The sequence below is a fragment of the Equus przewalskii genome, chromosome 7 (assembly GCF_037783145.1).
Source record: "Equus przewalskii isolate Varuska chromosome 7, EquPr2, whole genome shotgun sequence".
Classification (NCBI taxonomy): Eukaryota; Metazoa; Chordata; class Mammalia; order Perissodactyla; family Equidae; genus Equus; species Equus przewalskii.
In genome coordinates this window covers 28741906-28769363 of record NC_091837.1, presented here as the reverse complement: position 1 = coordinate 28769363, position 27458 = coordinate 28741906, and the positions used below count along the sequence as shown (strand labels likewise).

Sequence of the window (27458 nt, the reverse complement as noted above, 5' to 3'; positions counted from 1 at the left end):
GCGCTCGCCTCCGTGCCGGATGCTGCCTCGGCGGAGCCGGGCCACCGCGCGCACGGGCAGGCGGCAGCTGCGGCGGGCGGCCGGGTCCCCGAGCCCGCGGGTCCTCCTCCGCGCGCAGCTGGCCCGCCTCCCCCCGGCGCCGGGGGCAGCCCCGCGGCTCCGCAGCCGCCCGTGCGCTCGGCGCGCCTAGGGCCCCGCGAGCCGAGCCTGGCCAGGCGGCGGCGCGGGGAGCGGCTGCACCAGCCAAACTTCGGGCGCCGGCGCGCGCCAGCCCCGGGGCGCGGCCGGGATGGGGGCGGTGCGCCCGGGCGCCCCGCGCCGCTCCGTGCGCCGGGCCACCCGGCCCGGGGCCTCCGCGCCGCCTCCGCCCGCGCCCCGGGCGCCGCAGCCCAGCCGCCCCGCCGCCCGCGCCCGCTAGCCCACCCGGCGCCCACCGCGCCCGCGCGCTCCCGGACGCGCCCTTTTTGGGCCACCTGGGGGCCAGTCCTCCCTCGGGTCAACAGGAAAGGAACAAATCCGCGTGGATTAAAATAAAAATATTCTGGTGGGGGTGACAGAGAGGTGGGGTTTGCCTGCGCGCGCGTTGGACTCCGGAGGGCAACTCCAGAGCGGCGCGTGGCCGTCGCCTCTCGGCCGGGCCATGGACTGGCGGGAGGAGGGCGCAGGGCCCAGCGGCTGCTCGCGCCCCTAGCCGCGCGCTCCGTCGCCATCCAGCCGCGCTCCGGCCAGCCAGGGGCCTGGCGGCCGTGTCTTCTTCGCCCAGACGGCGCCGGGGAGCAGAGGATCTGCGCTCCGGTCTCCAGGATGTGCTCGTCTGAGATGGGGACGCTGTGGCACCACTGGTCCCCTGTGCTCATCAGCCTGGCCGCCCTGTTCTCCAAAGGTGAGGGGACGCCGCCGCCACCTCCGGCCCCGGGACTAACTTTGCTGGCAGTGAGTGTGTGGGAGTGTGTGCGTGGCTGGGGGTGGCTGGGAGGGAGGGCGTGGGTGTGTGGAGTGCGTGTGTGTGTGCGCGTGTGCACGCGCGCGCGTCCGGCAGCCAAGGTCCTCAGCTGCCTCTTTGCAGCAGGGGCCTCCCAGGAGGACCGGGGTGGGAGGCGCTAGGTGAGACTGCAAAGGGACAGGAGGGAAAATAGCCCGACAGCGTTTCCAGTTAGGGGCTGTGGAGACCCCCGAAAGGAGAGCTGGGCACTGGGAGCGCTGAGCTAGATGTCAGCGGAGGGGGACTGAAATGACCTGAAAGGGTCCTGGAATTTCGTCTGGACTTTTCCTGCTGGCACTGACCTGTTGGGAGATAATTCCGGAGCACTCCTCTGTATGGGAGGATTGTAGGCTGCCCACCATATGGCATGGGGGTCGCTGGGAAGAAGCGGCCCCGAGTTTCTCTAACACAGCCCATTTAGAGATTTCCTGCCGGGGTCTCCCCTCTTGCGCTCTGTGGCTCTTGCCTGCAACAGCATCCACGCAGGTTGAACCTGGAGTTTAAACCCTGACTTGCCACCTGAGTTATGGCAGCAGGCCCCTGACTTGAAGCTGTAAGGCCAGGAAGTCCCCATTGCCTCCTTTCCTTTGTCACCATTGCTGTCTGTCACTGGAACAGCAGGTTTGGAAGCTCAGGACACTAATTACTGGAAGAGAAATTGTTACATTCACACAGCAGATGGTAGAAAGTACCAGCAATTCTTTTTCGTTATTGATCGGGACTCTTTATTTGTGTGTGGTTCTCCCCTTGCGCCTTTTTCCTGCATAGAAATATATCAGGAGGAAAGTGGAGATTCTTAGCGGTCTCCAATGTGTCTAAAAGTCTTTGTAAATGGATTTTTTTTTGAGAGGATTTTTCAAGATGAGATCTCTTTCAGAAACTTCAAAGCCAATTGTCATGCACAGAGCCTTTTAATTATAGGAATTTTCTGTTCTCTGAGCTCTTCACTGAGGTTACGTGGCTTGGGATCTGGTAATAGAATAAGACAGTTCACTTGCTGGGGTTTTGTGCTGGATGATTGAGGAAGAGGATCCTGTCACCCCTCCCACCGCCATCTTTTCAAGTGGGGTCCTAATGGGCTCACGTCCCCTAATTATGAATTAGAACAATTCTGACGACCAGAGGCTCTGGGATTTACAATGTGCACAAGAAACCCAAGAAGAGGTTGATGAATTCAATGAATCCAACCCAGGCAGACGTGAGGTTAAAAAAACCCAAATCCACAGCAACAGCAGCCAGGCAGACTTGCAGATCGCTACAAGGCATGCTTTTTATTGGTTGTCACTCGGTTTTATGATAGGAATAGGCTTCTCTGTTTTTATGCTGCAATAACAAGGTTTTATTAAGAAAGGAACAGAATAGCTTTATAAATATGACCTAACTGTTGTCTTTCTTCTGTTATGTACATAGTTCTGTTGCTGATTTCTTTAGACTGAGCAGCGTTGAAGAGAACTGTGTTTCACCTGATACTTTTGAATTTTTTCAAGTGGAAAGACTGAAAACGTCCTTAAAATGAGGAACTCTCTGATGTGGCGGTCTCTTTTCTAGATGGCCAAACATCAGCTTGTGAAATGATGCTATAAGCCAGCATGTGACATATTTTGCTTGTTGAATTTAGAGACGTAACTCAGCCAAACTGTTCAAAAGTGAATCAATTGTGTGTCAAGATTTCGTAGAGCAGTCAGCACAATGTGGGGCCCAGGCAGGCGATTCACGGATTATTTACGATGCACCAAGAACAAGAAACAGTTTAACACCCCTAATTCCATCAAGTTGTGGAAAATTTCACGCTGCAGACCTGATTTCTAAATGCAGGGATGGTTCAGTTCTCTTTCCAATGTGTTCAAATCACTTTCCCCTCTAAGATTCTCTGACTGCCTGGAAGTTCTAAACCAGCTTAAAGTCCAATATGGACCATATTTAAAAGGATTTTAATTGGAAGCAAACATGTGCACACACACACACACACACACACAATCCAAAGTGCCTAATTTGTCTGGGGCTGATGGAAAAGTGGACATTATTACCAACTAGGAAATATCTGCTTCAGGATATTATTGTTTCTACTGTTTTGCCTTAGTTCTTTCCAAATGTGAATCCTTGAGTGAACAAAATTGCACATTTGAATGCCAGGCTCATGTCCTTGAACCTTATGTATGTTTAAGTTTCATGAGCAGGAAGCGATTGGTCACAGAGCAAACCCACCCTCGTATAGATCTTTCGAAAAACAAATAAAAATAAAACTTCATTGCTTGTACTTCTGCTCCTTGTGATCTGGGAATGATACTGTGAAACAAATAGTTTTACCAGCAACGTTGTCAACCTTTCCTGGAGAATGGCCTTATAGCAAGTGGCCAGAGAGCTTGTGTTCAGGGTCTGGTCTTCGCTGGAAACTTGATGTAGATCATAGTTGCAGGTGTGTTTTAATACATTGCTATTCACTTCGTGGGAGGGGTGGAGTATGGAAGGAGTATGGAAGGGGCTGAGGAGACAAATTAACAAGGAGACTGGAGATGGGCAGAGAGCCAGGCAGTTTTTAAATACAAAATCAAGAAGGTTGCCACGTGGAGGCTGCTGGTCAGGACCTCACTGTCTCCTCCAGAGTTGTGTTCTCTTGCAAATGACGGTGAAAAGCAAAGACTGAGAGACCTGGGATCCTGGGAGAGGAGCTGCTGTAGCGATGTGGTCGCTGTCTCAGGGCTGTGCTGGCCAGGCACTCGGCCTGCGTCCAGCTGAGAGCAGCGAGCCAGGGCTGTCTCAGGACATCCTCCTGCAGAGTGCTTCCCTCCTGGGTCAGGAATGAGGCGTCCTGCGGGCAGAGCATTACCTCTTATTTAGGAAGTGTCATCCCCCAGCCCTGGTCTGCGAGGAGCTTTGGTTGACAGTGACACCTTGTCCAGGCTTTCAGGGGAGGAAGAAATATCCAAGAGGGAGTGTGTGTGTGGGTGAAAGAGAGACAGAGACAGACAGACAGACAGAAAGAGAGACAGAGACAGAGAGGCTTTATTCCTTACATTTAAATGCTGTCAAATTAAAAGCCTAGGGAATGGGGAGACTGTTAAGTTTCATTTTCTTCTGAATTAAAGAGTTAAATAATAAGTATTATTTTATTAAAAAATATTTGAATGCATAGAAAAGTAGAATTCCAAGTATGAAGATCTGTTTAACTTAGTTCCGTTCTGAAGGCCAAGAAAAAATGGAAAATGAAACAAGAACTCCAAATATACCTTGTTGCAGAAACTTATATTACCCTATATTTCTAATTTATTTATCCATCCATCCATTCACCCATTTATCCACCCATCCATCCATCCATGCATCCGTCCATCTGTTCATCCATCCATCCACCCACATATTCGTCCATCCATGTATCCATCCATCCATGTATTCATCCGTCCATGTATCCATCTACCCATGTATTCATCCATCCATGTATCCATCCATCCATCCCTCCATCCATGTATCCATCCATCTGTTCATCCATCCATCCATCCGTGTATTTACCCATCCATGTATTCCTCTCCCCATGTATCCATCCATCCATCCATCCATCTATTAATTTAGTATGGAAGGCTTTCAGTGAACATGGGACTCTGCAGGAACTATTTGCGAGTGTTCTGAGGACACAGGGTTAGGAAGGTAGTGAAGTGTCCTCAGACCAGGGAAGAGTCCTGCCAGTCATTCTTCTAGATTGTAAAGTGCCACAAACCATAGCTCCATGGTTTCAAGCTGTCAGCTCAAACCTCCACGGTTCCATGTTCAGCGATCCCGTCTTCTTTTCCTCTTCTAGTTTCCTTCACTCCCTTCCCTTTGCTACTTTATAACAATAACCACCTTGTGGGCACCAACTGTGTACCCCATACCATGCTGGCCACAAGGAATACAGTAGTGAGAAAAACCCAAACAGATATGGTTACTGCCTTCACAGAACTGGCGCTTTATAGAGCAGATAGAGAAAAATGTTAATTATACAAAGGAATGTCAACTTTCAACTGTGAGTGCTGGCAGGACAGAGCAGGCGGGTATATCGGCATGCGGGTACATCGGCATGTGGCTTAGAGCACTGGGCAGGCCTTTATTCATCTGACGGATGGGTTGGCGTTAACAGGGAGGGGAAGTACACAAGCCAGAGGGCGCAGACAAATACTGAGGACCACAGGAGGCCAGTGTGGCTGCAGTGGGGAGAGCAGTGAGACTGTGGCCCTGTGTGAGGGCAGAGGACGGAAGTGCGCACAGGCAGTGGTCGGGCAGGGTGTGGAGGTAACCCTGGCACGTCCTGCTTCACCTGGATCAGCCTCGGTTTACCCAAGTTGTCCTCGAGTGGTTAGAAGTAGCACTCTCCTTCAGTCTCAGAATCGTCCCGGTGGATGCCGAATCCCGTGGTCACCCTTTCACAGGCCATGTGGAGGAGCAGAGGGATGACATGCATGGATTTTACTCAGAGGGTGTATGCGTTTCTTAGGGCTGCGCTAACAGATTACCACAAACTTGGTGCCTAAAACAACCGAGGTTTGTTCTTGCACAGTTCTGGAGGCCAGAAGTCCAAAATCAGGGTCGCTGGGCTGAAATCAAGCTGTCAGCAGGGGGCCGTGAGGAGAATCAATCGTGTCCTGCCTCTTCCAGCTTTGCAGGCCGCCGATGGTCCTTGTCTTGCGGCAGCATCACTGCCATCTTCTAGCCTCGTGTCTTCCTGTCTCTCTGCTCCGCCCTCTCATCACCTTCTCTCCTGTGTGTCTGTGTGTACAGTGTCCTGCCACCTCTCTCTTAGAAGCATCCACGCGGTTGCATTTAGGGCCCACAAGAACAACGCAGACCACCACCCGCTTACTTTAATCACATCTGCGAAGACCTCCTCCCTTTTGTTCCCAAATAAAGTGGTGTTTAAAGGTTTCAGTGATTTGGACATGGCTTTTTTTTTTTTTTTTTGGAAGATTAGCCCTGAGCTAACATCTGCTGCTGATCCTTCTTTTTTTGCAGAGGAAGACTGGCCCTGAGCTAACATCCATGCCCATCTTCCTCCACTCTATACATGGGATGCCTCCCACAGCATGGCTTGATAAGTGGTGCGTAGGTCCAGGCCTGGGATCCGAACCAGTGAACCCAGTGCCCCCAAAGTGGAGTGCGTGAACCCAACCACTACAACACCCGGCCGACCCTGACATGGACATATTTTGGGGTGTCATTTGTCAACCTCTGCGGGGGCAACATTCTAAAACTTTTTCCTGTCTTCTCTCCTAAATCTGAAGTTCTTTAGGGGCAAAAGCTGTGCCTTTTTCTGTCTATCTGTGACTTCTGTGTGGTACTTAGTATAGTACTTTGGACATTGCAAGAGCTCAACAAATTTTTAAGTATGCTTAAGACTGTAGGATATTGCCAAAAGAACCTTTGCCCAACAGGAAAATGGTTTGATGCTGGGTTTTTTCTTCCCAGTGATTCAAAGTGCTGCAGGAAATACTTGTGTCAATAGTAACAACAGCTAAGTTTTTGAGTAATTATTGCATGTCAGGTGCTGCCCTGAGTGATGTATGAAAATGATTTTGTGAATTTGCAGATAAACCCACTGGGGTAGATTTTGTTATTAACCCCACTGTATGGGTGCAGAAATGGAGGCTCAGAGAGGTTAGGTAGCTTGTCCTGGATCTTCCAGCTAACAAGTGGCAGAGTCTGAGTTCTGGTGCTTAGCCCACACCGTTAGCCGCTGTCCATTCTGCTTGTGATTATATGTGATAACTAAAAACAAAAACGTTTGTCAGGCAAAAATTATACATGGGGCCAGACTTGCTGAAGGTTGAGTCCGTTTGAGTTTAGCTCAGAGCCTAGTGTATGGTTGGCACTCAGCATTTATCATATGAGTGAGTAAATGAATGTTCTTTAATTTTCTCAGCATTAATTTTTCCAGCAGCCATCAGGAATGATAATTGAAAGGGACTAAAATATAGATTTTAATTCCGGGACTGTCAAAGAAGTCGAGGCGTTGAACTGAGGTTGTGAGCTGTGTGTGGTTGTGTCGTGGGCCCAGGAGCTGAAGACTTTGCAGTTGTCTTCACTGACCTGCGACTCAGGGATCCCATGATCTGTCTGCTTCACTCACACTGAGGGTCTGGGGAGTGGCCGACTCACGTGGCCTCGATTCCATCTAGAACTGAAGGCGTGGGTGGCTCCTTAGTGAAACGGTGAAGAATGAGGAAGGAGCATGTAAAATGAAGGCAGATAAATATTATTCCTATTTTCAAAAGGAGAGTGGTGGCTTCTGTGAACATTTGGATTGGTGAGTATAATGTTTGATGCCAGACAACAAGCCTGAATGAAGTATGGCAAAAATATCGTGGAGGTGCCACAGAAGGAAGTGATGATCCCACAAAGCCAGCGTGGATTTGTCATGAAATGAGACCAGAGACTCAAAATATTTTTACATCACTTTTGTCATTTATTTCAAAAAATCTGCTTGTAGGAAGAAATAAAGGCAGCACCAAGACACCCAAAGCCAGGGTCATCTTCACTTCTGTTCTTGAATGTTGGTTTCAAGAGTTCCTTTTAAACGAAGGTATCACCCGAGACATCCCGTCACCTCCAGAAATTGTGTAAGAATCTATAGGGGAGGAAGCCCACGAAGTGGTGACACACGTTCAAAAAGAGATTCAGGTGCATATTGTCATAACAGACAGGACGTTGGTAGCCAAGGTAAAGAACATATTTGAAAGAGTAGAAAGAAGATTCAAACATCCATCTGTCTCTCAAGTAAAGTGTATAAGTGACAGGAGATTCAGACATGCATTTGGAAAGACAGGCAGTCAAAAGAGTTTTAGCTTTTAGTGGCATTAAGTTATTTTGCTCAGGTGAAAAACAATAAGTTATGGGAGACTCACTGGGCAGCTTCGCTAAGTAAAGAAGATGGCAGTCAGAGTTCACTATTTTTGTTGTTTCTGTTTTTGGACGGGAAAGCTACATGGTAGTTGGGGGCTGCTCAAGTTACAAAATAGCTCGCTGATGTTCAATAGTATTTGACCATCTCTTAGGATATTGTGGCAGTAACATATTTTGATATCAAAACTTACATTGGCGGCGTCCTCATCCCGGTTCCTCCCACCTGCTGTGTTCCTGGTCACCCAGTCGGTCTCTGTTCTCTGGGCGGGTAAAACAGGACAGCCACTGCCTCTGGCTCCAGCAGCAAGCACAGGACAGAACGGCCAGATTCCCGACTTTTGATTTCAAGAGCGAAGGTCTGGCAAAAGAGAAAATATTTGGAGAACATATGTCCACAGGCATATGTTTTCTTGGCCTCTCTCTCCTTTCTCCACTAGGTAAATATTTTTCACTGGGGGCGAGGGGAGGAGCGTTTCGCTGCAGGTGCCAGAGTGCCTTTGAGACTCTCTGTGTCATCTCACTGCACATGGTGAATTAGGGGGATAGAAGATAGATCCCCTACATACATTTGGAGACTCAGAGATGAAGAGAACCTGCTCCAGATCACCAGGGGAAGATGCAGAAGCAGTGCTTGTGTGCCATGAGCAGGCAGGGGCTCCAGAGAGGTGCTGGGCGTGGCAGGATGTTTTCCTGGTCATCCAGGGGTGATGCAGACCTGGCTGAGGGAGCACGTGGACCTCAGGAGGCCTTGAGGGCAAGGCCGTGGAGGCGGAGCTGCGATCTGCGTGGACTAACCACAGCAGACCAGATGCTGTTTGGAAAAGTAGCAAAGTCTGTAGTTGAAAAGAACCCTTCCGGTCCTTGTGACCACTTTGAATCTTTCAGAACTTAGATGTGATCCCTGGAATTATTGCCTAGGGGGAGGCAGTGTTTGTCAACAGAGCCGTTGTTTGGCTACTGGATGAAATGGGGAAACCAAATAGAAATGAAGTTCCATTACAGGAAATGAAGGAAGGTGCATTTCTCGCTCACTGAAGTTAGGGACTGAGATTTGCATTCACTGCAGCAGTCTCGTCAACATGATGGAGAGACGCATTGTGCTCGGCGGATCACCGTGCTCGACGGCGGCAGATGGCACGATGTCAACCTCCAGCACAGTCTGCAGGATCTTGTCCAGGACTCCGTCCCAGCCCTTCCCAGGGGCACATTCGTCTCAGAGGCTGGCTGCAAAAGCAGATGGGTGCTCCTGTGCACTTGAGAGGAGCAGATGCACAGAAGGTTAGAGAGGACGTCACGTGGCACAATGCGACCCAGAGACCTCCTGGGGTTAGATCCATCTCACGTGTGAGATGAGTGGAAGACCCACCCCACACTGCCCTTAGGGCGGCAGGCAGCTGGGGAGGTCCGGCAGAGACCAGCTGGAGAGCCACCTGTATGGAAAGACTAGGGTTCCTACAAAGATAAACTTAACACGGGGGACGGGGTGGAGGGGTGTTTTAAGAGCTTTATCTATTAAAACACAGTCCCTGTCCTAAGTTCCTTTTCTAAGAACTATTTCTTGGGCCTTAGTACCAGGGGAAAAAAAAGCTGTGTTTATCCTGAGAAGTCGTTTACACTTTGTCCTATGAGCACATGAATTTCCTAAATGAATGTCTACGTGTCTGTCTTTGCTCTAAGTCCCAGGACTCTCAACACCAAGTGTGCTATTTATAAGTGCAGGAAGTTAAGATAGGCATCTTGTGAATCAGCTTCATCCTCGGCTTTATTTAATTTTTTCGTACGCTTGTTCTTTCTTCTTGTCTGCTTCCTGTCTGCTTCCTCCCTCCAATTGCATTTATTTTTTGTAAGTGACTTCAAGTTAATTTAGAAATGAGGGAGAGATAAAAAAATAATCTCAGTGCCCGAAGGTGACAGCTTCACATTTGGGTGTATTTCATTCTAGTTGCTTTTCTACGAATTATTAAATCAGTTGGGTTCACTCTGTATATGGTATACATAATTTGTTTTTGACTTTGTTGAGTTCATATGTTTATGTAAGCATTTCCTCATGTTTCAAAAATGTATCACGAATATATTTTTGATGTCTGTATCATTGCTTAACCATTTCAGCTTTTTCTGGACAATGACCAATGACACAATTTATAGTTTTCCACTATTATAAGGAAACAGTTATCTTTGTGCATACTTTTTGCTTTGAGTTACTTTCTCAGATAGAGTCACAGTTGTTTAATTACTGGCCCCGAGGGCATGGGTGGACTTTTGCCGTCAAGTTCTTTTCCAGAAGGGGTGCACGTTTTTTTTTTGCAAAAACGTGCACAGGGAATAGCAATGCATGAACGCCTCCACTTTGTTGAACTCTGATGCGCTCAGTGGCGGCAGGTGTCTGTGTCTGCTGACCCCACAGCATTTGCTGTGCTTTGCTGTCCCCGAACTGTTCAGGATGTGTCTTGGAGACAGTCACTGCTCCTTTGGGCTCCAGATGCCCTGGGGCTCCGCCTTCCTCGGAGTGTGGTCTGTGCCTGCAATGCTTTGCCTCCTGCAGGCCAAGGGTGGAGTGGGTGAGGTGATGAAGTCTGTAGCCAGCAAGGATGGTCCAGGATTGCTTCAGCAGGGACTCCGAGGACCTGCTTTGTGAAGAGGGCCACAGCCAGAGGACCTCTGTCAACAGAGGTGGAGATGAAGAGACTGTGGCTTCAAGGTGGTGAGGGAGAAAGAAACCGCAGTGAAAATGGAGCGGGCAGGATGCGAGGTAGTGAGCTGGGAAGATGAAGTAGTCTCCAGGACGTGCCGTTTGCGAATCACCGTGATGGAACGAAATCGAAACAACAGGTGGATATTTCCATTTGGAGTTCCTTGATTCTGTGACTGCAGGAATTGAGAGGCCCTGCTGTCTAAATACAGCATAAAATATTCCAGTTCAGCCCCGTGAGCCACCTAGTTCTAATACTTAATCTGCAACAGGGAATATCGTGGGCACTGGGCACCAAGGGCTGTCATCTGTTTATCTAACAATTATGTTTTGAGGACGAGTGTAAAGGAAGCAATTCAGTCTTGCCCCTTCTGTGGGGGAAGAACCCAGCTCTTCCCATCTGTGAGTTTCTTCCCTGTGAGTCTTCTTTACTCTCACACAACACACTTCTGGCTCTACTGGTCACCGAACATGTGGATTTTCCCCCACAAACAAGGAGTTCGTCTCTGGCACCAGCTGGGTGTCTGCAGTTGAACTCAGTTCTGACATTCTCTACCGGAGATGGCGTCAGATCCCGCAGGGTAAGAGCTCAGTCCACAGACTGCCCCTCCCACCCCCACTTCAGACGCCAGTTGCAAGTCCTGGTTGTCACCTGTGCTTCTGGCCAACCAGCTATAGATGGGAGATTCCAATGACCCCCTCCTTGGGTTCGATTAATTTGCTAGAGTGGCTCACAGAACTCAGGGAAACACTTACTTACATTTACGTTTATTAAAGGATATGCTAAAAAAAATCAGGTGAACGTTAGATGGAAGAGATGTGCAGGGCAGGGTCTGTGGGAAGGGACACAAACTTCCGTGCCCTGTCTCGGGTGTGCCACCCTCCCAGCACCTCCACTCGTTCACCAACATGGTATCTCTCTAAACTCTGTACTATTGAGAGCTTATGGAAGCTTTATCACGTAGGTGCGATCAATCATCAGCTCCATTTCCCGCCTCTCTCCCCTCCTTGGAGAAGGAGGGGCTGAAGATTCCAAGCTTCCGATCACGGTGACCAGCCCCATCCTGGAGCCCACCCAGAGTCGCCTCATTAGAACAAAAGACACTCTAGTGTTCTTATCACTTAGGGATTTACAAGGGTTTGAGGAGCTCTGTGCCAGGAACCCGGGACAGAAACCAATATGTCTACTTTCTGTTATCTGACAGTAAGTTATAAACACGATGAGGCAGGCTCAGGATACAGAATGAGTATGAAATCAACTCTGCCCTCGCGAGACTACAGCTCGGCCGGGGAGGCTGAGCCGTGAGCAGTTCTTCTGACTCTGGTGAGCAGCTTGATGCAGGTGTGAAGAAATTCTTTGCTTACGTGGAGGAGGGAAGGACACCGGCATCCTTGATTTCCCCGTGAGAACTCCGTAGAATCTCTTTGCTGTGGATTCTGCTTGTTCTGTGCTGGCCGACGTTCTTAGTTGCTGACATCAGAATCCGCTCTGGCAGAAGGGGAGTTACGGGGTCCTGTGGGGTGGTGTGCAGGTCCACCGTGTGCACCAGGGACACAGGCTCGTGGGGGGAATGACAGCAGCCCGCCACAGTGTGCTCCTGTTCTGGTCCAGATCCGCCATCACCATTGCCATCCTGTCAGTGCCTATGGGACGAGGGTCTGGATGCGCAGACCTGCTGGGCTGCCCCAACCGACCGACCGCTCGTCTGCGTCTCTGCAGGAAGCACTCATCTCATGCCTAGTGCTGCCTCGCGTTGCTCGTAGCCTTGCTCCAAGTTTCAGATGGATGCCTCTGTTCAACAGCAGCTAAGGCGGACCTGCAACCCTGGCGTCAAGAGATTCCTGCCAGTCTGGTTAATAGGACTCTAGCCTCTCCCATGCAGGAAGGCACACCAGAAAGGAACTGGAATTGGTGTTAAATGTGCGAGTCTTCAGTATCTACAGAAATTCTCATCTTGTTAAATTGATTTTTGACCCTATTGACATTGCAAAAAGCCGTGTTAGAATATCTCATCCATATTATTGTTCTCTTACTGGGGGCCTGTAGGAAGGAAGCAGGGACCCCTCCTGTGTGTTTACCACCTCCCCTGTCACCATGTTGGTCAATAAGAGCGCCATCGATGGCTGATTGGACTTTGATTTTTCTAGGCGGTCCCTCCCTCTTCTAGGATTTGGAAGTATTCCTTGAGTTTCTTTGAACTGGAGGCCCTCAGGAGGAGGAACGCTTCCGTTTTGTCATCCCAAAGCCTCTGGATTACTGTCATCCGTCAGCGTTTAACAGATGCTGTAAAGGAAGAGATGAAAGCCGGCCTTCAGCTGTGCGCATCCCTCTTTGGAATATGAAGCAAAGTGTGAGAGAATCGCCGAGAAGCCATAGCCAAATGGAAGAGTTCCACTTGAGTTTTATTTAAGGAAACACTTTCTAGTAACGAGTATTTAGGCAAATTTTGGTTGCAGGTACAAAACAAAACTCTAAAATTGCCAAAGGGATGCTTTGGTGAGGACAGGCCAGCTAGGCTGTGGTCATAAGGAAACGCCTGCGTCTCAGTGGCTTCATCTGAGAAAGGCGTGTTTCTTGTCACTTAGAATCCACTCGGACCCCATTCCACCTTGTAGTTATGCCGTTTGGAACATGTGGCCTCCGAGGTCATCACAGTGCGGGAGAGAAGGCTAGGGGATTGTGTGGCATGCATCTAAGGTCTAGATTTGGAAAAGGCTTAATTTCTAGTGCGCACATCCCATTGACCAGCACTTAGAAACATGGTCTCCATCTAACCTTTGGGAGGACCGGGAAATGTAGAGGACCAGTCATGAATTTGGTAAACATTAATAGTCTCTGCCAACAAGGAAAAGGAAACATATTGATTCACATAACTGAAATTCTGGGGGCAACACTGGTATCAGGCAAGGCTTGATGGAGGTGCTCACATGACGCCAAAAGGACCTAGAGTCTCTTTGCTCATCTTTAACTGTATTGGTTCTGTTCTTACACACACTGTCCCATGTGTAGGCGAGACGCTTCCCCAGCTCAGAGTTACATCTTCTTACCCTAAATTCAGTAGAAAGACAAAGTGTTTCTCTTAACAGGGCCATCAAAGTTTCGGCCCTGCCTTGTTTAGGCTGCCTTGTCCATGAGTCTCCCTGCGTCAGTCGCTGTGCCCAGGAGGGTGGATAGGCGCAGGCCGCTTGACTCAGGCTCATGCAAGAAACTCGTCCTTTGGAGCCTGGAGTGGGAACCCACCCAACGCACCTGATATGAAAGCGAGGAGAGGGCGATGTGTGGAATCCTCTTACCCAGAAGAGGGTGATGGACGCTGGGCAGGCGACAAAAAGGCAGTTCCGCTCTCAGTGTCGGTGTAATTTTAAGCCTAACGTGAAAATATTCACATTTCTCTAATGTTTAACCTTAAAGGGGATTTTGTATGCCTGCCCAGACGACAGCTCTCAGGACAGACTTGTACCCTCTTGGAGAAGTTACTCTTTCCTTTGAATGTTTGTTTAAATGTAATGTACGCTTTTGTTTTCAATGATTGTAATTTTTACAGAGTCCTTAATTAGATGTAAAAACTATACACAGTGGAAATTACTGTTGTGAATAAATATTTGCATTATGTGCTGTTAAAAGCAGCATCGAAACACACAATTGCCTGTTTTACACGCATTCAGTATTTTGAAATGTGAGATCAGTGGAACCACTGAGAATTCCATTGAAAGGGAGAGAAACAGCTCAAACAATATCATTTGCATTTTCAGGGGCACAGTGTTGGCAGTAGGAGGGGAGACAGTGATTTTGAGGCAGCACCGTGCAGAGCGGCATCCAGCGCGCCTGCCTTGTCCCTCTGAGTTCTGTGTATCTGGTTCCAGGAAAGTGAGTGTTCCGCTCGATTTCCCTAGTTAGGGAGTACACGTTTGGGAGTTGGATTTTGCCTGTGCTTCAGAGAAATGTAACCTTAAAACAGTGTGGAAAAGCCATTTCCAGGATATTCTGGTCTTATAGATAGCCTATTAGTTGAACTTTGGAAAGGACAAAAGCTTGCAGTGTGCATTTGGGCCAAATGTCACATTTTTACTACCCTAAAGTACTTTTCCCGGAATCGTTTTGGATGTGGTGAAGAGATTTTTGGTAAGAAAGGGGCGTTATTGCTATTCTTTTCCAATTTAAATGTAAAAGCAGGCCTCGTGAACCCAGAGGATATGAGACAGATAAAGCAATATGGTGCAACACACCTTCAACAGGGAGAGAGGAAAGATGCATGTGGACGCCTGGTTTTCTTCTGTACTTAGATGTGAGAGGTGTGGTTTTTGATTGACAGGTCATGGGGTAGACTGCGGCCTGCAAATATGTTCTGTGTGGTTTCCACAATGCACGTCTTGTCCATAGTTTGCGTCCAGGGGATTTTCACGATTTTCTCTTGAATGGTGAGCTGTGCTGATAACGTCTGCGTGTCGTCCGTGGCTCCAGCCGAGCAGCTGCTGCCACCACCGGCTAGGGCGGGGCGTGCTGTCCGCACGGGGCCCACTGTCAGTCCAACACGTTTTTTTTCCTAGTTACCCTTATCAGTGGGGTGAACTGCCATGTCTCTCGCAGGAGAAACTACTTCACTGTACTCGGGTCTCTCTCAAAAGTAGGGAAATAAAATGTAGACAAGAGGGCCCTTGTTTCCTGAATCCGAAGCACTTTACTCGTTATGTGATCTTCCTGCGCCCCGGATGAATTTGCAATTCCTTTTGTGTAATATTTACGCTTAATTTCAATGGTCTGCTGAATTTTGTTTAATGCTTTGTGTTTATGTTATTTTTTTATTTGGAGCAGTGCCCTTGAAGCCAGGATGTCTGAAGGGAGGAGTAATTCAGAGACCTTCAGAGGGTGTGTGAATAGAGATGCTTTAAAGGGAGTGTTTACAAATCCCCAACTTCTGTATGTATGCGCTCTGAAACTCGATCTCTCTAAATTAACTGACAACTACTTTGTTCGTCTTCTTTCTCTCTTTCTCTCTCTGTATCTCACACACACACACACACACACACACACACAACTTCTTTGATTTTAGGATAGAGGTCCCTCTCATCTGTCTAGGGTCTTATTAGGATTCATTTCCCCAGGTGTGAAAACCTCCTCAGTCCCCAAAAGTACAATCTGACAGCTCCTTTAGTCCAGGCATCGTTAACTCTGCCACCCATAGCTCATGAAGAGGTCATTTACAAGAAGATATCTAGTTTTTGTTTAAAAGAATATTTAAGATGTGTAATATCTTTATGTTGTTTTAATTGTGCAGCAGTCTTAATTGTAATAATGCCAACTCAAAGACTTTTTTGTTTTTTGAGGAAGATTAGCCCTGAGCTAACTACTGCCAGTCCTCCTCTTTTTGCTGAGGAAGACTGGCCCTGAGCTAACGTCTGTGCCCATCTTCCTCTACTTTATATGTGGGACGCCTGCCACAGCATGGCTTGACAAGCAGTACCATGTCCATGCCCGGGATCCGAACCGGTGAACCCTGGGCCACCGAGAAGCGGAACATGCACACTTAACCGCTGTGCCACCGGGCCGGCCCCCTCAAAGACATTTTTAATATTGAGAATCTCACAGTGAGGAGAAACGAAAAAATGTAAGTTCAATATACACGCATATATTTTTGCTGTAGAAGGTATAATAAGGTGATGGATACGTTATTTTCAAGTGTATTGCATTAGGATAAAATTCTGTGAGCGAACTGGAATGGAAGTGTGAGTTTAGGAGGAAAAGGAACAATGTAACATTTCTGATTATTAATGAAGAGTTTTTTTGTGGATTTTATAAGTGGATGGTGGTGGGTGTCAACTCATTCTGTTATTTATATGCCAATGGATACATTTAAAAGAATGATGTAACAGTTTAATTTTAAATGTCAAGATTTACAATACACTAGAAACTTTATCCTTAGCAACTCTTGAAACTCTGATGAAAAATATTAGCTATCATTGTTTAAATGTGCAAGTGGGTACACAGTTTTACAAGTTTTCTGTTTGGAGTTGCAGGAACAATATTCTTGGAAGACCATTGTCTTTGGGGTAGGAGTTCTCAGCCTAGATTACACATCAGAATCACCCGTGAAGCTCTGCAACCTTTCATTGCCCAAGCGACACTGTAGACCAAGAAAATCAGAATATCCTGGGGTCAGACCCAGGCGCTGCTTTGAAAGCTCGCCCAAGTGATTCTGATGTGAAATCAAGGCTGATAACCACGAAACAAAGGAGGGCAGCTGTGTGGAGAAGAGTTAAGGCAGAGATTCCGAACCCCGGCTGCACAGCAGAATCGTTTGAGAAGGTATTACTTTGGTCCTGGGTGTCAGGTTACTTGGGATAAAATTGCATGGAGTCCAAGGCACCTTTTTATTGTATAGTTCTATGAATTTTGGCAATGCATGTAGTCTTGTAACCACTGACACAATCAAGATATGGAACATTTCCATCACTCCCAAAAGTTTTCTCTTATTCCTTCATAGCTGGTCCCTCCCTCTACCCTCCTGCCCTGGCAGACGCTGATGGGTTTCCTGTTCCTGTGGTTCTGCCTTTTCCCGAATGTTCTCGCACACTCTGTCGCGTTTTGAGTTAGGCTTCTTTCACTTAGCATAGAGCGTCTAACATTCTCCCAGGATGTTGGATATGGCAGGAGCTCTTTTCTTTTTATTGTGGAGTAGTGTGCCGTGGTGTGGCTGTACTAGGGTTTGTTTATCCACTCGCTAGATGAAAGACACTGGAGTTGCTGACGGTTTTTGCTATTATGAATAGAGCCACTGTAAGCTTATGTGTACAAGTTTTGGTGTGAATGTGCATTTTCATTTTTTTGTGGGTACATACCTGGGGACAGGATTGCTGGGTCATGTGGTAAGTGCATGTTTAACATGATAAGAAACCGCCAAACTGTTTTGCAAAATGATTGGACCATTTGGCATTTGAACCAGCAATGTGTAACGTTCCAGCCCTTCTACATCCTTGCCAACACTTGATGTCGTCACGTTGTAATTTTATTTTAGCCATTCTAATATATGTGTAATGGTATCTCGGGGTAGTTTCAATTTGCATTTCTTTAATTACTGATGATGTTGAGCAGTTATTGCTTGTTTGCCATCTGTATATCTTCTTTGGTAAAGTGTCTGTTCAGACACTTTGCTGTTTAAAAATAGGCAATTAATTTGGGTTGTCTTATTCAGTTTTGAGAATCATTTTTATACCTTGTATACAAGACTTTTATCATAGATCTGATTTGGAAATATTTTTCTCCATCTTTAGTGTGTCGTTTCTTTCCTATAACAGGTCTTTAGCAGAACACACTGCTCTATTTTGGTAAAGTCCAGTTTACCTTTTTTTTCTCTTATGGAATTGCGTTTATTGCCATATCTTAGAAATCTTTGCCAAATGAAAGGTCACAAAGCTTTTCTCTTATGTGTTCTTCTAGATGTTTAATAGTCTTAGGTTTTACATTGAGGTCTATGATCCATTTTGGGTTAATTTTTGTGTATAGTGCAATAAATGGTTCAAGTCTCAGTGTTTTGCATATGAATGCCCAATTGTTCCAGCATAATTTATTTTTAAAAGCTGTTATTTCTTTCTTAAATTGGCTTTATATTTTTCACTGTAGAGGGTGGATAGCCTTTCTATTCTGTCCCCTTGATTTATGTATCTGTCCTTTCACCAGTACCACTCTGTCCTGATTACTGTTCTTTATAAGTCTTGAAATCAGGTAATGCAAATCCTCCCACCTTCTTCTTTTTCAGAAATGTTTTGGCTGTTCTAGTTTATTGATTTGCAATATAAATTTTGGAACTCACTTGTCAATTTCTAAAGAAAGGATCCTGCTGGGATTTTGATTGACATTACACTGAATTTGTAGAAAATACACCTTTGTAGTAATGGGAACTGCCATCCTAATCATGACGAGCGCTCTTATCAATGAACATGGTACATCCGACAGTTTGTTGAGGCTTTCTTTGATTTTTGTCATCGCTGTTTTATCATTTTCAGCATACAGATGCTACACATAAGTTTTAGATTTATAACCAAAAGTCCTAGGTTTTTGGGTGCTATTGTGGATAATATTCTTTTAAAAATTTGTATTTATGACCTTTATTGCAATTATATAGAAATGCAATTGATTTTTCTATATCAACTTTGTATCCTAAACTCACTTACTTGTTTTAGTAGCTATTTTTTGGGGGGTAGACTCTTGGGAATATTTTACGTGGATGTTCATGTCATTCGTAAATATAGTTTTACTGCCTGCTTCTCAATCTCTATGCCTTTTTCCTCCGCTCCCTCTGCACTGGCTAGAACCCGCAGGATGATGTTGAGGAAGCGTGGTGAGAGCTCCCGTCTTTGCCTGTTCCCAGTCTTAGCAGAAAGACATTGGGTCTTACACCATTAACTATGATTTGTAGGTTTCTGGTAGGTGCTTTTTATGAAGATGAGGAAGTTCTGCTGTATTCGTAATTTGTTGAGAGGTTTTATCATAAATGGATGGTGAACTATGTTCAATCCTTTAGTTGCATCAATTGCCATGATCACGTGATTTTTCTTAGGTAGTCTGTTGATATCGTGGATTACATTGATTCTCAAATATTGAATCGCTTTGTATTCCTTGTACAAGCCCAACTTAGTCATGATGTAATTTTTTTATATGTTGCTGTATTTCATTTGCTAATATTTTGTTGAGGGTTTTTATGTCTAAACAATTTTCTGTAGTTTTCTTTTTTTTCTTTTAAAGATTGGCACCTGAGCTAACATCTATTGCCAATCTTTTTTTTTTCTTCTTCTCCCCAGTGCCCTGCAGTACATAGTTGTATATTCTAGTTGTGGGTCCTTCTAGTTGTGGCGTGTGGGATGCCTCCTCAGCGTGGCTTGGTGAGCGGTGCCATGTCCGCACCCAGGATCTGAACCAGTGAAACCCTGGGCCGCTGAAGTGGAGTGCACAGACTTAACCACTCGGCCACGGGGCTGGCCCCTAGTTTTCTTTTATATCCTGTCTTTGTCTAGTTTTGGTGTTGGGTAACACTAGCTTCATAAAGTGAAGTATGGAGTGTTCCCTCCTGTTCTGTTTCCTGGAATAAATTGTATGAGTTCACTGCTAGCGCTTCTTTAATCGTTTGGTTTAAATCACCTGATGAAACCATCTGGGTCTGGAGATCTTTTTCAGAAGCTTTTAAATTACAAATTAAATTTAATAGTTTTAGGATTATTCAAATTATCTGTTTTATATCGAGTGAGTTTTGGTAGTTTGTGTTTTTTGATGAATTGGTCCATTTTATCTACATTGTCAAATTTATGGAAGTATTGTTCCCAATATTGCTTTGCCAGCCTTGCCATGCCTGTGAGGTCTGTAGTGATGGCACCTATTTCACTCCTGCAGTTAGTAGCATGATTCTTTTCTCTCCTTTTTTCTTGGTCAGTCTGTCTAGAGGTTTATGAATGTTATCTGTCTTTTCAAAGAACCAGCTTTCAGTTTTCATTGGCTTTTTTCTCTATTTTTCTTTTTTATTGACTTCCAGTTTAATCTTTATTACTTCCTTCTGTGGTTTTGGGTTTAGTTTTCTTCTCTTTGTCTAGCCTTCGCACATGGACGCTTAGACCATTTATTGAGACATTTCTTCTTTTCTATTATAAGCTCCTAATGCTATAAATTTTCCTCTAGACACTGTTTTAGCTCCATCTCTCAAACTTTTATGTTATACTTTTAATTTCATGCAATTTATAATTACTTTCCCTGATTTCCCTTGAGACTTCCTTTTGACCCATATGATATTTAGATGTTTGTTGTTTACTTTGAAATATGTGAAGATTTTCCAGATACTTTTCGGTTATTGATTTCTATTTTAATTCCATTTCAGTCAGAGAACATATTTTGTAGGATGTTAATTCCTCTATATTTTTGAGTATTTTTTATGTTCCAGAATATGGTCTGTCTTGCTGAATGCTTCGTGTGTTCTTGGAAAGAATGTTCCATCGCTCGTGTTGGGCAAAGTCACTATAGATGTCAGCTAGGTTATTTGGTTATAATACTGTCCCCAGATATTCCATTTTCTTGGATTTAATTTTGGGTTTAATTTTGATTAAAATTAAAATTGAGTTTAATTTGTTTACATCTTATTTCCATTACTGAGAGACGAATGTTGACCTCTCCAACTGTAATTATGGATTTTTCTGCTCCTGCTGTGGGTTCTGTGAGTTTTTGCTTCATGTACTTTGAAGTTCTTTTGTTAGGTGAATACACGTTTAGGATCTTTACATATTCTAGGTGAATTGACTGCTTTATAAACACATAATATCTTTTCTGCCTCATATTATTGCTTGTTTGGAAGTCTGTTTGTTTTCTCATATTACTAAAGCCACTACGGGTTTTTTTTGATGTTTGCATGGTACGTTTTCCCCGTCTTTTCATTTTAAACCAGTTATGTGTTTACATTTACAGTGTGTTTCTTGTACATGGTGTGTGACTGGGTCTTGCTTTTTATCCACTCCAACAATTTACGTTTTTTAATTGGTGTGTTTAGACAATTAACATGTCATAAAATTATATAATTTGGCAAATGATTGGGTTAAAATCTACCATCTTCCGTTGTTGTCAGGGCTGTGAATCCTAGTGACCCTGTGGACAGCTGAGAGGAACCCTGCCTGGTCTTTTTGCACCATCCTGTCACCTTCTGGCACTATATTAGACAATGCTCCTCCACTGTTTGTAGGATTTTCATGGCCAATGTTTTCAGAAGTGGCAGACCAGGTCCTTCTTCCTAGTCTGTCTTAGTCTGAAAGCTCTGCTGACACCTGTCCACCTGGGTGACCTGCTGGTGTTTGAAACTCTGGTGGCAGAGCTCTCAGCATCACAGCAACACACAACCACCACAGTATGACAACCGACAGACAGATGGTGTGGTTCCCTGACTGGGAAATGAGCCCGGGGCTAGCGCTGAATCTTAACCACTAGACCACCAGGGCTGGCTACCATCTTCCTAGTCGTATGTTGTTTGTTCTGTCTATTCTTTGTGCCTCTCTTTCTTTGCCTGCTTTTTAACTAATGGAGTATTGTTTATAACTCTATTCTATCTCTACTGTGGGGTTATTATTTATACTTTAAAAAAAAATCACTACAGTGGTTACCCTAGGGTTTGCAGTACAGAACTTTATTTTATCACAATGTATTCTCCAAATACTATTACACCATTTCACATACAGCGTAAGAACCTTCAAACAGTGTATATCTGCTTCCTCCCTCCCAGTTTTAGTTTTATTAATGTCATTTATTTTGTTTTTACACACACTATAAACCCACACTATATTGTTATTGTTTTTGCTTTATGCGGTCAATTATCCTTTAGAGCCATTGAAAACAAGGAGAGAAATGGCTTTTAGATCTACCTGCATTCTAGCCATTTCCCGAGTCTTCATTTCTTTGTGTAGACCCAGGTTTCTGCCTGGTGATAGATTCTTTTGCCTGAGGAGCCTCCTTTCACGTGTCTTGTATCAGAGATGGGATGTAATGCATTCCCAGCTTTGACTTTTCTGAAAATATTTTTATTTCTGGAGATCCTTTATTTATTTGAAGATGTTACTTCACTGTCTCCTGGCTTACATAGTTTCTGACAAAAAGAAAGAGAGAAATCCTTATCTTTGTTCTTCTGCATGGAATGTGTCTCTTTTCTTTGGCTGCCCTCGAAATTGTCTCTGTCTCTTTCTTTCTCAGCAGGTTGGGTAGGACCTGTTGAGATGTGCTCTTCATAATTTGTTTGTCCTGCTTGGGATTCTCTGAGCTTCTTGGTCTGTGGTTCGATGTCTTTCATTGTCTTTGGAAAGTTGGCCCTCGTTCTCTTTTCAGACATTACATTTTCTCTCTCCCCTCTCTCTTCCTCTGGGGTCTCCAGTTACCTGTGTGCTGGACTATTTCGTACTGTCCCACAGGTCCTGGAGGCTCTGCTTGTTTTCTCATTCTTCTTTTTTTTTTCTCTTGGTGTTTCAGCTTCAATACCTTCTATTGACCATTCTTTTTATCACTGGTTTTTTCCTTGGCCATTTTTAATCTACAGGTAAGCCCAATAAAGATCCTCTTCCTCTGTGACCATGTGAGGTTTTCATTATCATGTGATTTCTAGCATTTCCATCGGACGTTGTCTTAGTTTCCATCTCTTTGCCCAAACCCCCATGTGGCCCTGGAGGCACCCGCCTTTTCCACTCGAATCTGCTGGCCGTCTGCCTGGAGCCTCTTCTGCCCGCTCTGGCCGGGGAGCCCACGCTCAGGTCTCTTGTCCTCCTGAAGGAACTTTCTTTTCTTGGATTTCAGGCTACTTGGTTTCTCTACAACCTCAGCTCTTTGACGTGTTAAGAAACTGTATTAGTTTGTAGTTTAGCCAGCTTCATTGTTGGTGGTGTTATTGTCAGGACGAGAGCATTCCTTTTTCCAGTTCTCGACATCTTAGGCAAAAACTTTTAAAGAACAGAGTTTTCAGTCAGCAGAGCCAGAGATTCTGTTTGCTTTGCGGTGGGACCCAGATATGGATCTAGTTCTAAAAGGTGACGCTGGGGTGTGGGAGTGACACACAGACTCTGTGGGGCAGTGATGTTGGGATGGGGCACAAAGTCTGGTGTTTGGGGTTTATTTCATGACATTTATTTTCCCAGTGGAGTTATTTTATGTGTCACTTGGGGTCTAACCAGGAAAACAGGAAGGATGTTAAGTATTTTCCCCAGAGGGAATTTAGTAAAATGAATGAATTACACAGTCGGGGGGAGCCGAGTGGGACAGGGGACGGTATGGGAGATGCCCTGCAGCGGAGAGCCCTGCCACCTCCATGCTGAAGGGACAGGTGAGGAGGGGTGTTCTCACAGTCTGGGTTCCAGGATGAGCATTTGCTGGGGGAGCTGCGCTGATCAAAAGATGCAGCTGCCACCTGAGAAACCACCCCAGCCACAGTGCAGGGGGCAGAAGCCCTGGCCTCTCTCTCTTCCACCCTCCAGTCTCCTGCCAGTGGCTTTCCTTGGTCCAGCCCAGCCTGAAACCAGCTGACCTGGGAGCCTGGGAATGTTACCGGAGGGCAGCCCACCTGCAGTACAGAACAGAACAGAGACAGGCAAGGAAATGCTCGCAGGTGGCAACCATCCGTCATCTCCCAGAGACATAGGTGCAATCACCTAATTAAGCTGAGCCCACTTTTTTTCTTTTTTAAAGATTCTATTTTTTCCTTTTTCTCCCCAAAGCCCCCCAGTACATAGTTGTATATTTTTAGTTGTGGATCATTCTAGCTGTGGCATGTGGGATGCCGCCTCAGCATGGCCTGATGAGTGGTGCCACGTCTGCACCCAGGATCCGAACGGGCAAAACCCTGGACCGCTGAAGCAGAGCGCGCGAACTTAACCACTCGGCCACGGGGCCGGCCCCCATGCCAAGCGCATTTTATTAGCTGCTGCAGTAAGGAAAAGCGCTCTCTGAGATTCTCAGAGTCTCCCAGAAAGAGGGGTCAGGGGTCAATATTTAGAGTTTGGGGTCCGGTTGGCTTAAGGTGGGTCCTTCAATATAGCGGATCCAGTGGACTGCAAAATGAGGGGCTTAAAGAGAATCTGACTACACCGTGATTTTGTAAGTGAGCTTTGAGTCCAGGTGAGCCATCTGTTGTTCTGGAAATGGGGCTGTTTGCCCAGATGAGCAATATATTGTTTACATAAATCAGTTTTCTGGAGTTTCCTGAAGCAAACAGTGAGATTTATGATTTTGGTCTGATCTCCCTGGGCAGGAATTTCCTGGAACAGATTGGAAAGTCGTTTTGATATAGATGGTATTCGTTTTCAGTCTTGTTGGCTAAGCTTTGTGGATACAGATGGTCTCGGTTCTTAGGGCAGAATTGGCAGACACTGACCCCGGTGTGTGACGTGGATTCTAGCCTTTGGTCACCCCTCCAGGGTTGATGATGAATCCGGGCAGCCTCGCACGTGTACGTTGCAGTGAGTGGCTAATATAAAGACATTAGGATAATGGCCTGGCGTGCTGGGAGCAGAAACAGCAACCTCTGTGCCAACTCACAGACACCCAGGAGTCGGCTTTCTGAAATGGGTTGTCATCACTGCCTAACAGCTCTGCAGGGAGGCTGCAAGATGAGGCTGTAGCTTACCCCTTATAGCTCTGCGCGTGTGTGTCTGCGTGCGTGCCTGTGTGCATGAGAGTTTGGTTAACAGGTAGCATTAGGCTGCTGTCCTGGAATGGCCGTGCCTGCTGTTTGACCCACGTCTATTTGCAGGCTGGCTGTGGGGGCAGATGAATGAGACTCTCTGTGACCTTATTTGTCCTAAGCCTTGCAGGATCTTTCCTGGCTGAACACGCAGGGCAGGCGCCTCCCTTTGCTAGCAAGCGCCACGTGGAGTCAGCTGTCGATCAGCTGGATTCATGGGTCTGACATGTGTATGTGAAATGGTGGCATTCGGGCAAGGTCACAGAAATCTCAGTGTAGTTCATCCACCCGCAGTGTGGTTCTCCAGATGTGTTTGCGCCTTAGCGGTGGAAAACATTCTTCTTCATTTCGTCTTGGCTCTGGAGTAAAATTAATAGTTTCCTGTTGTTCTTTTCTTCCCCAGGTCGAAAGGCAGTTGTTTCTTCCTAAAGATACACCTCATTCTCGGGTTGGGGAGGGATTCACTCATCTTAGTGGACATGGATCGTGTTCGCACACTCAGGCTCCAGTCTCATTTCTCATAACAGCATCTTGTGTCCTTGTGGGACCATCCCCCCTTCCCCTGTGTCAGTCCCCACAGTGAGGCTAGGCTGACCTGGCCTCGGAGGTGAGTACCTGGACCAGGAGTGAGACGATCACCACATTCCATCCACCTGGTCACAGTGGTCGGGTTGAGGATTCGTACCTGATCCAATTCCAGCAAAGGAGAGGCAGGCTCATGACTTTGGGTGGAAACCTTAGGGAATAGAAGGTCACATTTTGTGGGGATTAATAGCAGTAAGGATGATGCAAGCTGGAGCTGCTGGGATCCACCTCATAGAACATGAGCATGATGCCAACACAGAGACATAGTGAGAAGGCAAGCATGATGGCATTACTTGAGACTTGATCCAGCCGTGCCTGAAGCCACAAGCTTTACCCCAGAGTTGTTCACTTACATGAGCCGATAAAGTCTCTTTTTCTCTTTGAGCTGATTTTATTTAGATTTGTATCATTTGCTGCTGAAAGAGTCTTGACAAATATACTCATGAGAGGAGTAGAGTGATAGCCATGGAGATAGCCATGAGAAGTGACAGTCAACCACATAATCCCCAGCCAACATTTCTGCTGCACCTCACAACAAGCTTCTAAGCAGAGAACTGTTACTGAATTGGAAATAATGATTTGTTTGTTCTTCCTTTGGACTTTGCTAGGATCACTAAAACATTGGAAGCCCTTGCTCTAAATGGTAAGATTTAGTGATGAGGATGCTAAGGGCTGAGTTTAAATCACCAAATAATTGTATTTGGAATGGAATGAACACTTTTTGGCTCATTTCTTGCTTCTTTAGTAGTGAGAATTCACACAACATAAGGGACCCCACTTATGTTGACTGGCTCATGTTTTTACTTATTTGTTTTATTTCTGGATCTAGATGGTGAGCAGTTTGAGCCCAGGGACTGTGTTTTGGGTAGTCTCAGCATTTTAACAATGCCGAGAACATAGCCCGAGAATACTTTCAAGGCTCTTGTACATAATGAGTGAATGAATGAATGAATGAACACAGCAGTGTTGATTACTGTGGAAATCTCCAGGCCAGAGTTGACAAAACGGCAACTGGCGGGTCAGACATTGACTGTGCACACGTTGTGTTTGAGCCACAGAATGCTGTTGTTTTCTTAACTGAATTGCCAACATTTTCAAATCAGAAGAATTTGGATTTCTGGTGTCTCTTGAAAGTTGGGAGCCCTCAGGGCGGGTGTCCCCACGGGCCCTCCTCAGTCCTCCATGAAAGAATGGCTGCTGCCCCTTTACATGGGGCACGCGCCCTTCTGTTTGCCTCACGCACCCCCACCAAGGCAGCCTTGCTCGTTCTGTCATCTGTCCTACCCCTGAATTGCAGCTCCCGGCCGTCGAGCAGACGAGATGGCAGTGCCCCTCCTCTGAGCTACGCCCGCTGGCTGTCCATGTGTCTTTCTTTTGACATTGTCTTAATCTGAACCTGCAAGGCCTTTCTAAGCATGAGTCAGGACAGCATCTGTTTTATTATTTTTTGAGTCTACTGTTACCTTTAAAAAGAAGAAGATGGAAGATGAGGAGAAGCAGAAGAAGAAATGCCCAAATGGAGCTACCCAGATTCGGATGTGCATTTGACATTTACATTTATGAGTTAATGCTTCGGCACAGGTGCACACACACAAACATGATGACCCACTAACCTCCCATTTGTAAACAATATTAAATGTTTGTTTTCCGGGGAGGTTCTTTGGGAATGGGAAGTTCAGGCCAAATAATCCTCCTGCTGCCCTCTCTGCCCTAAAGCCATTCATTCATTCGTTTGTTCGTCATTCATTCAGTGTTTGTGAGCAGCTGCAGTGTCCTGGTGAACAGGACAGGAGTGTCCGCCTACCTGGAGCTTACGTTCCAGTGCGGAGGAAGATAATAAAATAGTGATTGTAGAATAATTTCAGAAATGCAAAGTGCTGGGGAGGGCATAACACTGAGTGGGTAAAGAGTGAGGGTAGACGCTCCTGGGCTGGGGTGGTCGGGGAAGCCGTCCCAGTCCAGCTGGTGTTTAAGTACAGACCTGTTAACGTTTGCTTCTCCGCCAGATTCGTATGTTGAAACCCTGTCCCCAGTGTGATGGTGTTAGGAGGTGCGCCTTCTGGGAGGTGATTAGGATTGGATGAGGCCGTGAGGGTGGAGCCCTCCTGCATGGAGTTAGTGCCCGAGGAGTCACAGGAGGGCCAGCTTCTTGCCT

At 46.1% G+C, this 27458-nt stretch overlaps 1 protein-coding gene across 2 annotated transcripts in view; it reads left to right on the top strand.

Annotated features, from left to right (window-relative positions):
* The first annotated feature begins 310 nt into the window (after window positions 1-310).
* TMEM132D (transmembrane protein 132D) overlaps window positions 311-27458 on the top strand; it is a 596330-nt gene continuing 569182 nt past the window's right edge. Inside the window, exon 1 of one of the 2 annotated variants that reach the window (XM_070627303.1) lies at window positions 311-883. In XM_070627303.1, coding sequence (XP_070483404.1) covers window positions 805-883 — 79 coding nt within the window. In that variant the 5' untranslated portion in view covers window positions 311-804. The remainder of the gene's footprint in view (window positions 884-27458) is intronic. The other variant, XM_070627304.1, reaches the window with a different exon arrangement.